Source organism: Polypterus senegalus, chromosome 3 (assembly GCF_016835505.1).
Source record: "Polypterus senegalus isolate Bchr_013 chromosome 3, ASM1683550v1, whole genome shotgun sequence".
Classification (NCBI taxonomy): Eukaryota; Metazoa; Chordata; class Cladistia; order Polypteriformes; family Polypteridae; genus Polypterus; species Polypterus senegalus.
The window spans coordinates 263,923,940-263,938,636 of record NC_053156.1 but is presented as its reverse complement, the minus strand read 5'-3'; the positions used below and the strand labels follow the sequence as shown (position 1 = coordinate 263,938,636).

The 14,697-nt window shown below is 38.3% G+C and overlaps 1 protein-coding gene across 1 annotated transcript; it reads left to right on the top strand.

Annotated features, from left to right (window-relative positions):
• Positions 1-1,114: 1,114 nt before the first annotated feature.
• On the top strand, positions 1,115-13,889 carry srp9 (signal recognition particle 9). Its single transcript, XM_039749054.1, has 4 exons — positions 1,115-1,216; positions 1,336-1,409; positions 7,849-7,917; positions 13,385-13,889. The coding sequence occupies exons 2-4, from the start codon at positions 1,338-1,340 to the stop codon at positions 13,502-13,504; spliced, it is 261 nt and encodes an 86-aa protein (XP_039604988.1). The 5' UTR covers positions 1,115-1,216; positions 1,336-1,337; the 3' UTR covers positions 13,505-13,889.
• Positions 13,890-14,697: the final 808 nt, after the last annotated feature.

The window sequence follows — 14,697 nt, the reverse complement described above, 5'->3', positions numbered from 1 at the left end:
AGCCATTACCTTCTGTGTGCCTTTGTGTTCCTCAGAGCTTACTTTGCACCAATGAGCATTTTTGTAAAAATAAATATATATTTTTTTTACAAAGATTTTAGGTTTGCCTCTTTTCTGACTAGTTGGGGTTTCATAGTACCCACCTTGTGGGCATTTTCAGTCATTTTTGGGACTTGTGCATAAAAATCTGTAGTTCGTGACAGTAATGAGACTTTGATAAAATTTTCAATACACAAGCATCAATCCAACACAGTGTTTCATTAAAGTGATACAAGCTTTGAAGCCTCAGTGTCAAACGCCCCATTACTGTTTCATTGTCCTAAAAGCTACTTAGTTTGCTTATTACCCTGTTCTGTTGAACTGTCCTGCTCCACTGACAGACTGAGGAGATCGTCCTCCCTCACACTATGCAACTCTTCAACATTATACAAAGTTGTCTGTTTTACCTACATTTTTATCACTCTTTTAATTTAATATTGTTTATTTTTATCAGTATGCTGCTGCTGGAGTATGTGAATTTCCCCTTGGGATTAATAAAGTATCTATTTATCTATTGTGTAATCTTTACTGGTTTTGACCTCTGTCTGTCTGTTAAACATTGTTTAGCTTTTTAAGTCTACTGGTCACATTATTCACAATAGTTTTGCCACAGACTCTACCTGTTTCTAACATCCAGGGACTGACTTTGAGACATCTGAGCTAGCGTCTTATTACCGATTTTCCATTTGCAGCATTAATCAATTAATAAAGTGGCTGAAACTTGTAGCCATTCACATCAACTCTCAATACAATCTTGTTAGGAGGGGGGGGCTACACAATTACCTTATAAAATATTCTTTTTACTTTGTGTAATTCGTTTGAGGAATATTTTTCTGGAACTACCTAATGAATGTAAAATGTAATCTACGCAAAAAATTGATTTTTTTTTTGTTTTGTTTTGAATTAAACACCTATCCATTTTCTAAACCCGCAAAATACATTGTTAGTGTCGCAACTGCATACAGTATACTAATTATAATTCGACAGAGGATTGTTACCTTCCAGTCCTCTAGATAGCGCACCGCGTAAACCCTTATATTTGACCACGCTTGCTCACTCTCACTCGCTCACAGTTGCAGGCATTCAGTTCCATCTAAGCGATTGGCCGAGGCGCCGTTGAATAAAGCGTTCGGTGATTGGTCCAGACTCCGCGGACCAATCCAAACATTTGATTAAGGTAAGCGTAGTGTCGTCCACCTTTCTTAAGTGCTGATGTGTGTTTAGCTGTTAGATGTTACATTTAATAGTTTAGTGTCTCTTGAAATTAGTTTTTTTCTTTTTAACTTTCCTTTTCAGTCATGCCTTTTTTTCAAACTTGGGACGAATTTACAAGAGCAGCCGAAAAGTTGTATTTAAAAGATCCTATGAAGGTAAGGAGTGTTTAAACGTGCTTACGCGTCTACTCGTATGTTTCGTGTTTGCTAGTCATTAAGGAGCTTCTTTCACTTCTCCCGATTGCGTTCTTGAAATTGAATTGGGTCCAGGGGATTAAATTCTGCTTTCTTTGTGTAGTAAACTAGGACAGGCGTGTTCCACGTAGCATCCCCGGAGAACTTTGGACATTTTTAAGCACATGGTTAAATACAGTATTTCCACTGCGTGTACCTATGTGGTAACAATTAAAGTGTGCATAATCAACACGGCATGTGCACCTAAGAACACTATCCCGTGGGTGTGCCTAGCGAGTAGGTTGTCAGTCCTAGATGCAGTGTGTGATGGTGGCTTGGTCATTGTGCATTAAAAAAGGTTACGTGTGCAGTTCTCGCCCCTGATTCATTTTGTGAGCCTGAGCATTGGTCTTTAGCTGTCACCTAATACAGAAAAAAATCCATATACACTTGTAAGTAGCAGAAGATAAAGGTGATAATCAAATATAAAATAACAATTTACTGTGTGGGTTGTTGGTAATATAACTGTTTAAATCTGTTTTGTAGATGTTTACTTTTGCTGCCTTTACTGTATTATAAAAAGCAAACTTCCTTTTACTTCGTTTTCGTTGTAAAAAATTGGGACAGGGGTGCTGGTTGATGAGCGATATTAAAATTCTGTCTTAAATGTCTCTATGGCAGTACATTAAAGTTTTCTCCAGAGTAATCCAAGAGTTCCCGTTATTGACTTAAAGGGTTTAGTTTGACTAACAGGTTAGAAGCAACATAAAACGCCGCAGCAATTTTGGTTTACCTGTTGGTGCTTCATGTTACTGTATAATTAAATTGGTAACCGTGCTCCTAGAGACAAGCCACGGGTGCATGTTTTAATAGCTACCAACATTTATTTTTATCTTTATTTTGCATTCAACATTGCATTTTGAATAATTTTGCTTTCTCAAATAATGTTCAGTCTAAATCAGCACTACAGAAAACTGAAGGCAAACTTGTGGTTTGTGAGTTGTCTTTGATAAGTTAATTACGCCGACTTAATTTATTTTTGTATGTCATGTTGAAAATGAAGTTTTAAATATTTAAGATGGTATGTATTTTTCCTATTAAGTGCCAAAGATTGGGTCACTGCTTTTTGCAGATGATGTTGTCCTGTTTGCTTCATCAGGCCGTGATCTTCAGGTCTCTCTGGATCGGTTCGCAGCTGAGTGTGAAGCGGCTGGGATGAGAATCAGCACCTCCAAATCCGAGAGCATGGTCCTCCGCCGGAAAAGGGTGGAGTGCCCTCTCAGGGTTGGGGGAGAGATCCTGCCCCAAGTGGAGGAGTTCAAGTATCTCGGGGTCTTGTTCACGAGTGAGGGAAGAATGGAGCGTGAGATCGACAGGCGGATCGGTGCGGCGTCCGCAGTGATGCGGGCTCTGCATCGGTCTGTCGTGGTGAAAAGGAGCTGAGCCGTAAGGCAAAGCTCTCAATTTACCAGTCGATCTACGCTCCTACCCTCACCTATGGTCATGAGCTATGGGTAGTGACCGAAAGAACGAGATCGCGAATACAAGCGGCTGAAATGAGTTTCCTCCGCAGGGTGTCTGGGCTTTCCCTTAAAGATAGGGTGAGAAGCTCAGTCATCCGGGAGGGGCTCAGAGTAGAGCCGCTGCTCCTCCGCATCGAGAGGAGTCAGATGAGGTGGCTCGGGCATCTGATCAGGATGCCTCCTGGACGCCTCCCTGGTGAGGTGTTCCGGGCACGTCCAACCGGGAGGAGGCCCCGGGGAAGACCCAGGACACGCTGGAGGGACTATGTCTCCCGGCTGGCCTGGGAACGCCTTGTAATTCTCCCGGAAGAGCTGGAAGTGGCCGGGGAGAGGGAAGTCTGGGCCTCTCTGCTTAAGCTGCTGCCCCCGCGACCCGACATCGGATAAGCGGAAGAGGATGGATGGATACACTATGCATTATAAGAACAGCATTCTTACTAGAGATTGCCTTTATGCAAAACACGTTCTTTGTCAGAATTACATTTTGCTTACTACTGGATTACTTCCCCAAAAATCATATTTTTTTTTTTTAATGTTGCTTACCTCATGTGATTTGTAGTGATGGCCGAAAAAGATTTTGAATGCAGTTTTCAGGCATACTGGTTTTGAAAGAGGTTATTAGCTTTTGCTGTAGTTTAGCAGTAAAGAGCATCATATAAAACCTTAATTGGTTGGGATTATTTCTTGAAATATTAATCTAGAATCGCCCATCTGCTTTAATATTTTTAAAGTGAGGATGTTTCCAATCTGGACGTTGGCGCTATACACATGCAGAGCAGGTTAGAGATTATGAAACCAGTGAAATTCGAAAGGCTCAAAAAAAAAAAAAAAATACACGTGGAGAAAGTTAAAGAATATGAAAGTAGGAAAATTAGAAAATTTATAAAAAAAAAGCAAGTAAAGATCACAGTAACGCAAACAAATGGAAATTATTACTGGCAAAAAGGAAAATGATCACCACGGACCAGGTGTCATGGAGGGGGGGAGCAGGATAAAGCAAGGTCAGAAATAAAAGACAGAGTAGAAAACAAAGTAATACCTCATAAAGAGGTTAAAAAAACAAGGGGGACAAACGCATACAGAGCAAGTTAGAGATAATGAAAACTGGAAAAGACAAAAAAAAAAAAAAACAGGCGCGGAACACATGCAGAGCAAGATACAGAATATGAAAGCAGAAAAAAATGACAGTGTCAAAAAAAGAGAGTAAATATCGCATTAGCGCAAAAAAAAGAGAAATTATTACTTGGAGAAATAACAAAAAGGTGAATAGAGATTGAATATATGGACACGGGTGATATGTTAGAAGTATGTAAATATTGTAAGGCTTTGAAGTTTAAATCAAGAGAATTTTAAAAACGGAGTTTACCTCACATGCATTTATTGGTTACTTTGCAAAAAAAATTAACTGCTGATGATGTAGATCGCTTTCTGTGCTGAAATTCCAAACTGAGAAACCTATCCTGAATTCTGGTACAAAGTCATTAAACACCTGTCAAACTGACCTCATTCAAAAGATTCAGCACATTGGGACACGAAAGACTCCAAATATTGTTTTTACAGAAATTCTGAAATAAAAGTGAAACTAATGAAAAAGCAACAATTCATTGGGGGGGGAAAAAAAATGTTGTGTATCCGGAAAAACAAACAGGGGTTGGCGAGCAGGGGGCAAAACATATTTTTAAAGTTTTGAAGAAATAATCTAAGTTAGAATTTGATTTATATTTAAAAAAAAAATTCAAATGGTCTGGAGCATCAGCTACCCACTGACTTATAACAATTGGGCCGTGATTCTTGTAGCTGAGCAAGGCAAATCTACATGCTAGTAGTGTATTAAAGGTAATTCCAATCAATTTGTCCTTCTCCACTTTAAGCCCCCCTGAGAGTATACCAAACATTGCCATTAATGGGTTAGGAGTGATTGTGATACCAAGGCTGTCTAATGGGTATTTAACGATTTGTGTCCAAAATGGTGTTAATTTGGTACACACCCAAAACGTGGCCCAGTGAGCCTGGAGAAGGATTGTAGTATTAACAGGTTGAATCTAGCCCTGGATACATTTTGGTTGGTGGCAGTATATTAAATTGTATGCACCAGGCCTGGTACAGCTGTACCTCACCTGGCTTCTCTTGAGCTTAACAATGAGCGGGTTCATTTTCAAGGTGTGCCCCTGTTGCTGAGCTCTAATGGAAAGTGAATCTGGCAATTCTGTATTGGAAACTTTTACTTTTGCTTTGTGTTCTTTCTTGTGGTTACTACATAAAATGACTATTTTAGGTGAGGTATAAACAGTGACCAGAAAACGGTGTTTAAAACACTACAGTCTCTTTACTTGTTTATCTCGTGATTGTCCCTTCTGTGACTTATGAAGAGAATCCTGAATACATGTGCCTGGGGCAGTTGTTCCACTGTAGCCGAGATAGTATTGTAGGTGCTGAGATTTGTCCCCAATGCACCATACACTGATAATTCACTCCAGGGCATGCAAGAGGACACCATCAAAGAATGTAAGAATGAAGGCCTTTATGCCTACAAGCTGGTTGCTTCTCAATCCTTGACATTCTTTAATGACAATCATAAACTGGAGAAGAGTACATGCACCGTTGCCAGAGTTTATGCCCACTTGAAGTAGACTTCCAGTTGGTTTTGAGGACAAAAACCTTCCACAGAAACCTGCAAGCGTTGCGGCCAAATGTGGCAAATGGTTTCAGCTGGCTTTTTTGCTTGTCTGCTTTTTCTTTGATTAACCCAGTTTGTTTGGAGAATGCTAATTTAGTTTAAATTGTCCAAGCAGTTATGCTGGCCAAAATTGGAAGGACAGTCCTAGATTTTAAAAAGTTTGCATACTTGATTTTAACATGACAGTGCTTGCAAACAATGTGTTTCATATTAATCTTTCTTCAAAATGAACCTTAACACTGAAACATTTACTGTGTCTTTCCTTCCATTTGTAAAGCACCAAACACCTTTATTTTATTTCCTTAGAACTTTTATGCAGTGCTAAATTTAAAATCAGTTTTCATTACTACAGTTAAGGTAGATAATTTCCTACCTTATGGTCTACATTCAGCCCACTCTATCTACTTTTTGCCATCTATTGAGCTTGCTAGGTATAACATTCTGTTTTCCAGGTTCTGAGAGCAGTCTAGAGAAGCTGCACTGCAACATCATAAGGCCTATTGGATCTCTAAACAAACATATCCTTGGAACACCAACAGTAAAGGATGGTTGACCTCCTTTGTAGATGACATGCATCCTTTTATCTAAATCCGGTAGCTGGGTTGTCTCTTCAGATTCAGAATAGCACAGAAGGCAAATGTTATGTTCTCATCTAATACATGTAATCAACAGATGTTACATGAAAGTCTTTTAGGAGGAGAGCTGCCTTTCCCCAGGGGTGTGGGGTGAGACTTAGCCTGCTGTCTTAGACAGTATCTGTTGATCTTTGTAAACCAGCTGTCTTCTGAGCTGAAGCAGAGTCCCACACCAATGTATTATTGCCTAGGTAAAAGGCCTTTTCTGAATTGAGAAGTTTAATGCAGCTGTCAAACCAATTCATTTCAGTCTTGTGCAGATAACATTACTTGTATTTCAAAGAAAAGCATGGTAGTGGAGTATAACATTTGTTTATCCTAACTGTTTTTCATCCCTGCAGTCTGCAAAATACTGATTGCTTGAACCACACATGGTTGTGGAAGGGGCTGCCTAAAGCATATGAGAATTTGATCCAGTTAGGTCCGTAAATATTTGGACAGACAACTTTTTTTCTAATTTTGATTCTGTACACTTAATTTTAAATGAAACAACTCCGATGCAGTTGAAGTGCAAACTTTCAGCTTTAATTCAGTGGGTTGAACAAAAAGATTGCATAAAAATGTGAGGCAACTAAAGCATTTTTTAACACAATCCCTTTATTTCAGGGGCTCAAAAGTAATTGGACAATTGACTCAAAGGCTATTTCATGGGCAGGTGTGGGCAAGTCCGTTATGTCCTTATCAATTAAGCAGATAAAAGGCCTGGAGTTGATTTGAGGTGTGGTGCTTGCATGTGGAAGATTTTGCTGTGAACAGACAACATGTGGTCAAAGGAGCTCTCCATGCAGGTGACAGAAGCCATCCTTAACCTACAAAAACAGAAAAAAACAATCCGGGAAATTGCTACAATATTACAAGTGACACAATCTACAGTTTGGTACATCCTGAGAAAGAAAGCAAGCACTGTTCAAAAAGACCTGGACGTCCACGTGAGACAACAGTGGTGGATGATCACATAATCATTTCAATGGTGAAGAGAAACCCCTTCACAACAGCCAACCAAGTGAACAACACTCTCCATGGGGTAGGCATATCGATATCCAAGTCTACCAAGTCCACCCCACTGAATTAAAGCTGAAAGTCTACACTTCAACTGCATCCGAGTTGTTTCATTTAAAATTCATTGTGGTAATGTACAGAACCAAAATTAGAAAAAGTTCAAATATTTATGGACCTAACTGTATGTATGTAGTTACTGTGGATTTTCAAAGCTAAGATTCAATTATCTTTGGACTATGAGCAATGCACCAAGGCCAAAAATGCATTCTTCCTCAAGTTAGGCAGCATTGGCCAAATGTTTCCCTTTGGATATTGTCCAGATTAAGGTGAGTATTGAAAGAGGACATGGGTCGAACACAGGTGGTCTCTCTGTATTTCTGCGAATCTTGGCATAAGATATTGAATAGTAAACTGAAGCTTGGCTATACCGAACGGTTTATACTGTACTGTTTGTCCTCACAGTACCAGTTACATTTCAGTATTTCATTGTGTATTTACACGGGTAATGCCTTGCATTCATTGACTGCACATGTTATACAAGTAGTGTCCTGGTTTAATTTGGCATTTAATTTTTGTTCTTTTTACAGGTACGAGTTGTACTCAAGTATCGACATTGTGATGGAAACTTGTGTTTAAAAGTGACAGATGATGCAGTGGTAAGTGATTTTAAAATGAGTGGTTAATCTCCGATTTTCAAGGTTTGGTATGATATGCATGCAAGTTCTGTAAAGGTCACTTATTCATATATTTTTTTTTTGAGTCCTTTAGTCCAGTATATGGTCTCAGGTAAGCAGAGTAGCTCCTGTGAGCCATGGGTGCAAAGCAGTAGCTGGCCCTAAGTAGAGAAGGCTGTCCACTGCAGTGTGTACACCATCTTCCATACACATCTGTAGCAAAGGTTTTTTAATATCCGAGAGACAGCATATCATTTTTGTAGCAATGAGTCAGTCTCGTAAGTCGCATTGATAAATGAATGTAATTACATGTATTAGTGGAGTGCAGAAAATTCCTGCTTAATTAAAGCATTTTACAAAATGCAGTTAAAAATAGAATCCAATGCTGCGGTAGTGGCTGAGGTAGGTTTTTATAAGACCTCACATTTTAAGTTGCATGACAGTTTTTTGTTGTTGGTTGTATAGGGCCTGTGGCTAATAGTAGTTCATATTTCTTAAACATTATATGTGGGTTATTTTTACTGTAACATAAATACTGAGTAAATGTCATTCACTCTGCATAATGGCTTATAGACCCATGCTTCAGGAGCTCTTCCCACATCCTTTACTACTTTTTTTTTTTTTTTTTTAATATTGCTTGCATGTTTTTACTTTTTTACACTTCATACGCCCTAATTCAACATTAACAAGACTAGTGTTGGGCTTTCTACCAAACAAGAACATGTCAATGCACTGTTTTTACCTAAAAGTTTAAGAATTTTCACCTGTGCTGTAGTACAAGCTTTTCCCACTTCCTGTGGACCATTCTGAATCCTTTCTCTGTCCATTGCTGTTCTTAATTGTGGTGTGTGTGTTTTTTTTTTTTTTTTTTTTAATAAAGCTTTCTGTTTTTCCCTTTTCATGCACACATACTTGCCTTTTTTTATTTTCCTGTTTCATACAGGATCCTAAAGTACTGTAGAATATTACCCACTGACTTAAGCGTGAGATTCTATATTGCTTTTGACAGATGGCATAGTACTGGCTTTTGATAGTCATCTGACATACAGGATGTGCTAGATTGACATCAGAAATGATACAGTAAGAATAATATGAAAATGTGCAAAAGGTTGCATAAATAAACATTATACGTCATTTAGTGATGTATTTATTGTCTTCCCTTGATAAACTAATAATGTGTTATGTTTCTGCCATTGGGTATTCTAATGCATTGGCTTAATCAAGGCAAGTTCATCAATTTGATATTTCCTAGTAGCTAATTTGCATTTGTAACACCTGCAATATGTTTTTATAGTGAAAGGGTGGTGGTGGTAGCTTCAGGGTAAGGAGAGAAAAAAACTGTTCCACAAAAATTGGTTTTATCAATCCGTTACCTGATTTTTAAAAGTATAAACCATATTCAGACTTGGAAAAAGGTTCTAAAAAAATTCACCTGATTACCACTGTTTTTGTGTATAACCCAATACAAGAGTATATAATACAGGTCACCACCCTATATAATGGAGTGAGAAAAACCGTGACTTAAGGAAAAAACGGTTAAGCTACAAAAAAATGATTTTGGATTCATATGATATTGCAGTAGAGGAAACATTCATCTACAGAAAATTTAGAAGTCAAGCTGTGCTGTACATGGCTTTATTCAGAAAACACAAGTAAAATAAACCACTTGTTTATGTATTGATTGCGATTGATGACACAGCTGAGTTGACTTTTAAACACACAATATTGAGTCCCTTCATTTCCCACGTATTTCATTTAAAAGGACTTCAAAAATAAGAGTATTTGATTGAGTCACAGCTTGAATAAATTCCCAGGCGTTTTGTGCAGAAAGTAGATCTACAAGATGCAAGGGCTTTTAAAATGAAAGAATGCACACTGTCAGAAAGATGGTAGGTTTGCCCATTAATAAAGTTTCAGAAAAGGTTTCGTGTTTTTAAAATATTTCTAATCTCTTGTAATTGAAGGCTAGCACAACATATATAGTTGTAAATGGAGCCATAACTAATACCTCTATATAAACTCTTAAAATATTTCAATGGCAATGTGGTAGCCACATGCGTGTTTGAGGAAAATTATATTGGGAGAGGAGTGTTAAATTGCTGTTATTTTATAACGTATATTAATTTTCCATACTATTTGTTGTGACACTTGTGTTTAAGAAAATTTGTTTAACATACTGTATATACATTTCCACTGGAATGAAAACTACAGACTTGATGTGATTTAGGCTCTATTTGTACTTGAAACAGAATAATCTGGACAAAGCAAAATTTCATAACTAAAAGCAGAAAGAGCATAAGACTTGACTTCTGTCAGACACAAACCACACCTAGAAAGCAGTTGGAATTTTGAAATGGGTAAAGCTGTTTGTTCTTATTTGATTCAGTTTCATTGGAGCTCTTCCAGGCAAATACCTAATATACGGTAGCTGTCTGTGCCTACAATGTACATGTTTTGTCAATTAACAATTGGAGTAAGAGAGTAAATATAAGTGACCTTCTGTATTTATTAGATGTATTTATACATGTATTCTTAAACTGGCACATATAATTGTGTGTGTAAATGAGAGGGAGGTCAGAGGAATGATGAAGGTGGATGAGTTTAAATACTTGGGATCAACAATTCAGAGTAATTGGGATTGTGGAAGAGAGGTGAAAGAGTGCAGGCAGGGTGGAATGGCTGGAGAAGAGTGTTGGGAGTGATTTGTTACAGACAAGTATCGGTAAGAGTGAAAGGGAAGCTCTACAGGACGGTAGTGAGGCCAGCTATGTTATATGGGTTGGAGACGGTGGCACTGACCAGAAAGCAGGAGACTTAGCTGGAAGTGGCAGAGCTAAACATGCTAAGGTTTGCACTGGGTGTGACAAGAATGGATAGGATTAGAAATTAGTACATTAAAGGGTCGGCTTAGGTTGGGAGATGGACAGAGAGGCAAGATTGCGTTTGGTTAGACATTTACAGAGGAGAGAGGCTGAGTATATTGGGAAAAGGATGTTAACAATGGAGCTGCCAGGCAAGAGGAAGGCCTAAGGAGGTTTATGGATGTGCTGCGTGAGGACATGCAGGTGGTGTGTGTAACAGATGCAGAAGACAGGACGATATGGAAGATGATGATCCGCTGTGGCAACCCTTAATGGGCGCAGCTGAAAGAAGAAAAGTATGTAAAAGGAGAGATTCCAAAGGACTGGAAAATATCATCCCATTATATAAAAGGGGTGACGGGGCAGATCCAAGCAACTATAGGCCAGTAAGCTTAACAAGCATCACAGGAAAATTAATGGAAGGAATTAAGGATAAGATTGAGCAACACATGACAAGGACAGGAGTTATTCTGAACAGTCAGCATGGGTTCAGAAGAGGGAGGTCGTGTTTTACTAACATGTTGGAATTCTATGAGGAGGCAACAAAAGGATACGATCAAAGTGGAGCTTATGATATTATTTATCTGGACTTTCAGAAAGCATTTGATAAGGTGCCACATGAGAGGTTGGGCATCAAGTTAAAAGAAGTGGGAGTTCAGGGTGATGTTTTTAGATGGGTACAGAATTGGCTCAGACACAGGAAGCAGAGGGTGATGGTGCGAGGAACCTCATCAGAACTGGCCGATGTTAAGAGTGGTGTTCCACAGGGGTCAGTGCTAGGGCTGCTGCTATTTTTAATATATATAAATGATTTAGATAGGAGTATAAGTAACAAGCTGGTTAAGTTTGCAGATGATACCAAGATAGGTGGATTAGCAGATAATTTGGAATCCGTTATATCATTACAGAAGGACTTGGATAGCACATAGGCTTGGGCAGATTTGTGGCAGATGAAATTTAATGTCAGTAAATGTAAAGTATTACACATAGGAAGCAAAAATATTAGGTTTGAATACACAATGGGCGGTCGGAAAATCGAGAGTACACCTTATGAGAAGGATTTAGGAGTCATAGTGGACTCTAAGCTATCAACTTCCCAACAGTGTTCAGAAGCCATTAAGAAGGCTAACAGCATGTTAGGTTGTATAGCACGATCTGTGGAGTACAAGTCCAAGGAGGTTATGCTCAACCTTTATAATGCACTGGTGAGGCCTCATCTGGAGTACTGTGTGCAGTTTTGGTCTCCAGGCTACAAAAAGGACATAGCAGCACTAGAAAAGGTCCAGAGAAGAGCGACTAGGCTGATTCCAGGTCTACAGGGGTTGAATTATGAGGAAAGATTAAAAGAGCTGAGCCTTTACAGTTTAAGCAAAAGAAGATTAAGAGGTGACATGATTGAAGTGTTTAAAATTATGAAGGGAATTAGTACAGTGGATCAAGACTTGTATTTTAAAATGAGCTCATCAAGAACACGGGGACACAGTTGGAAACTTGTTAAGGGTAAATTTCGCACAAACATTAGGAAGTTTTTCTTTACACAAAGAACGATAGACACTTGGAATAAGCTGCCAAGTAGTGTGGTAGACAGTAAGACGTTAGGGACTTTCAAAACTCGACTTGATGTTTTCTTGGAGGAAACAAGTGGATAGGACTGGCGAGCTTTGTTGGGCTGAATGGCCTGTTCTCGTCTAGATTGTTCTAATGTGTGTAGCTATTCAGGAAAGCTAACAAATAGAGTTTTTTTTGTTTTGGAGTCATTTGAAGCTGTGAATTGTCCTGAAGTAAGGGATTGTGCTACCTGGACATGTTACTGTAAATTATGAGTATGTAGCTTACTCTTTAACTCTGTAGTTGTTGTTGTGCTGTGTCATGTTTTCTGTACCAGTCACTGGGGCCTCAGCTTGCCAAATGGTTAAAACGGATGGTATTCTACTTATGCTGGGTTCATAAAGGTGGTTTGCTGTTCACCATGTTGTTCCAAATGTACTTTTTCATAAACACATGTTTAAGCAAATTTGTGTGAAAGTAAAACATTAAAATAACATTTGTTTAAATTTTAGGAAAAATGGTCGCTTTTCAGCATTTAGCATAGCTTACAATCTGATACAATAATAAAGGACATTTATTACTTGTTAAATGTGCTTTGTTTTTTTTTTTTTTTTTAACCTGTGCTATACTTTATTATTGGGACCACCATAGCAAATTCTGCCAGGTACTGAATATGGGCCTGTTGTGCTCCATCCAGACTCCAAACCCCCATCCCCCCCAATAGGAATTACTTTGTGATGGTGGAATTTGTAGAAGAGTGGTTGTTTTCTTCTTAAGAGGCATTTCATGGTTTATGATGTCCTTATATGGATTTAAACAAACAACTTTAAAAACCTCATTTATACTTTGTGGTTTACTTTTGAAAATGTTGCTATTATACCTTGATTAAATAACACATTTGCTTAGTCTTAAATACATTTTAAGGACATTCTGCTCAAGCTAATAGAAATGGCATGTTTCTCTTAAACCCCCTTATTTACCATGTTATATTTATTTTTTTGTATTTCATTCCCCCAAATCACTTTCTTTTGTTTTCTCAGTGTTTGCAATACAAAACGGACCAAGCCCAGGATGTGAAAAGAATTGAAAAGTTTCATGGGCAGCTGATGAGGCTCATGGTATCAAAGGAGTCACGAAGTGCACAAATGGAAACGGACTAAGCTTTAATGGGGAACAAAGATGGACAATTATTTTAGAAATTTGATGCTGGTGAGCACATTTGAGGAACAAAATGAACTATGAAAGAGGGATTTTCAAACCACCATAGACTTATTTAGTTTATGGACAAATGGTGGTAAAACTTGGTGTTTCACAGCAGAGTTGCACGTGTTAATTTAGAAAGTTTTCTTGAACCTCCCCCACCCCCTCCTAAAATATTGGAAATTTATCATATTTATCACCTGGAGAGGTGTGCATACAAGTTACTGCAGTTTTATTTTGCTGGAAAATGTCATGCTGTGTTTATAGTACAACAAAATCTGTAATTGCAATATGGAATTAGTGTATCCCTTGTAGTGCTCTGAATAAAACTCTACATTATACAGACTTGAAATTCATTTTTGTGTTGCGCAATATAAGATATAGGTGACAGTGATATGATTAAAATTGTAGAAGCTGATAATTTAAATTATTTAAACAGCAGAGTAATTGTTGCATTTTAGCTACCATTCCTACTTGCCATCATTTTCAGTAAATATAGTTTTTCTGTTACCCAATTAAACAATAGTTGGGGCTGAAAGGAGTAGGCCCTGACAGTATTGCATGCGTGTGTTAATCGAAATTAGGCTTCACTATTTACTATGCTCTTTAAATCTCTTGGTCGCTATTTCACCTCTGTCTGATTCACCATAGGCAAAACAGTAATCATGTTTGTAGTGTAATACAAAACAACGACCTGTACAGTTACTACATCTCCTTTAACAATTTCTTGCACTTGAGTGGTCAATGAGCATATTTACTTTATTACTATTTTGTGATTAGTTTCTAAATGTGCTAAATTTGTGTCATAATGGTAGATAGTTTTGTGGGATTTTTCAGGTTAGAAAGACGTGTGTTTTGTGTGTGTGCGCCGTGTGGTGGGCTGGCACCCTGCCCGGGGTTTGTTTCCTGCCTTGCGCCCTGTGTTGGCTGGGATTGGCTCCAGCAGACCCCCGTGACTCTGTAGTTAGGATATAGCGGGTTGGATAATAGATGGAAGTTGAAGTTGTTTCTTAACAATCATGTTTTTTAATTTGCCAAATAAAATTGTGCTCTAAAGTGAAGTGTACACAGTATGTGTTTTTACCAGTTTAAAAAAAATAAATAAATACCTTGCCTATTCTTGCAGCTTACAATGTGGCCGAAGGGTACTAGG

Excerpts from the sequence above, each read along its gene's own strand:
- srp9 (XM_039749054.1), top strand. The coding sequence starts at position 1,338 with ATGCCTTTTTTTCAAACTTGGGACGAATTTACAAGAGCAGCCGAAAAG. Across the intron at positions 1,410-7,848 it reads ATTTAAAAGATCCTATGAAG|GTACGAGTTGTACTCAAGTA; the intron begins GTAAGGAGTGTT and ends TTCTTTTTACAG. Across the intron at positions 7,918-13,384 it reads AAGTGACAGATGATGCAGTG|TGTTTGCAATACAAAACGGA; the intron begins GTAAGTGATTTT and ends TTGTTTTCTCAG.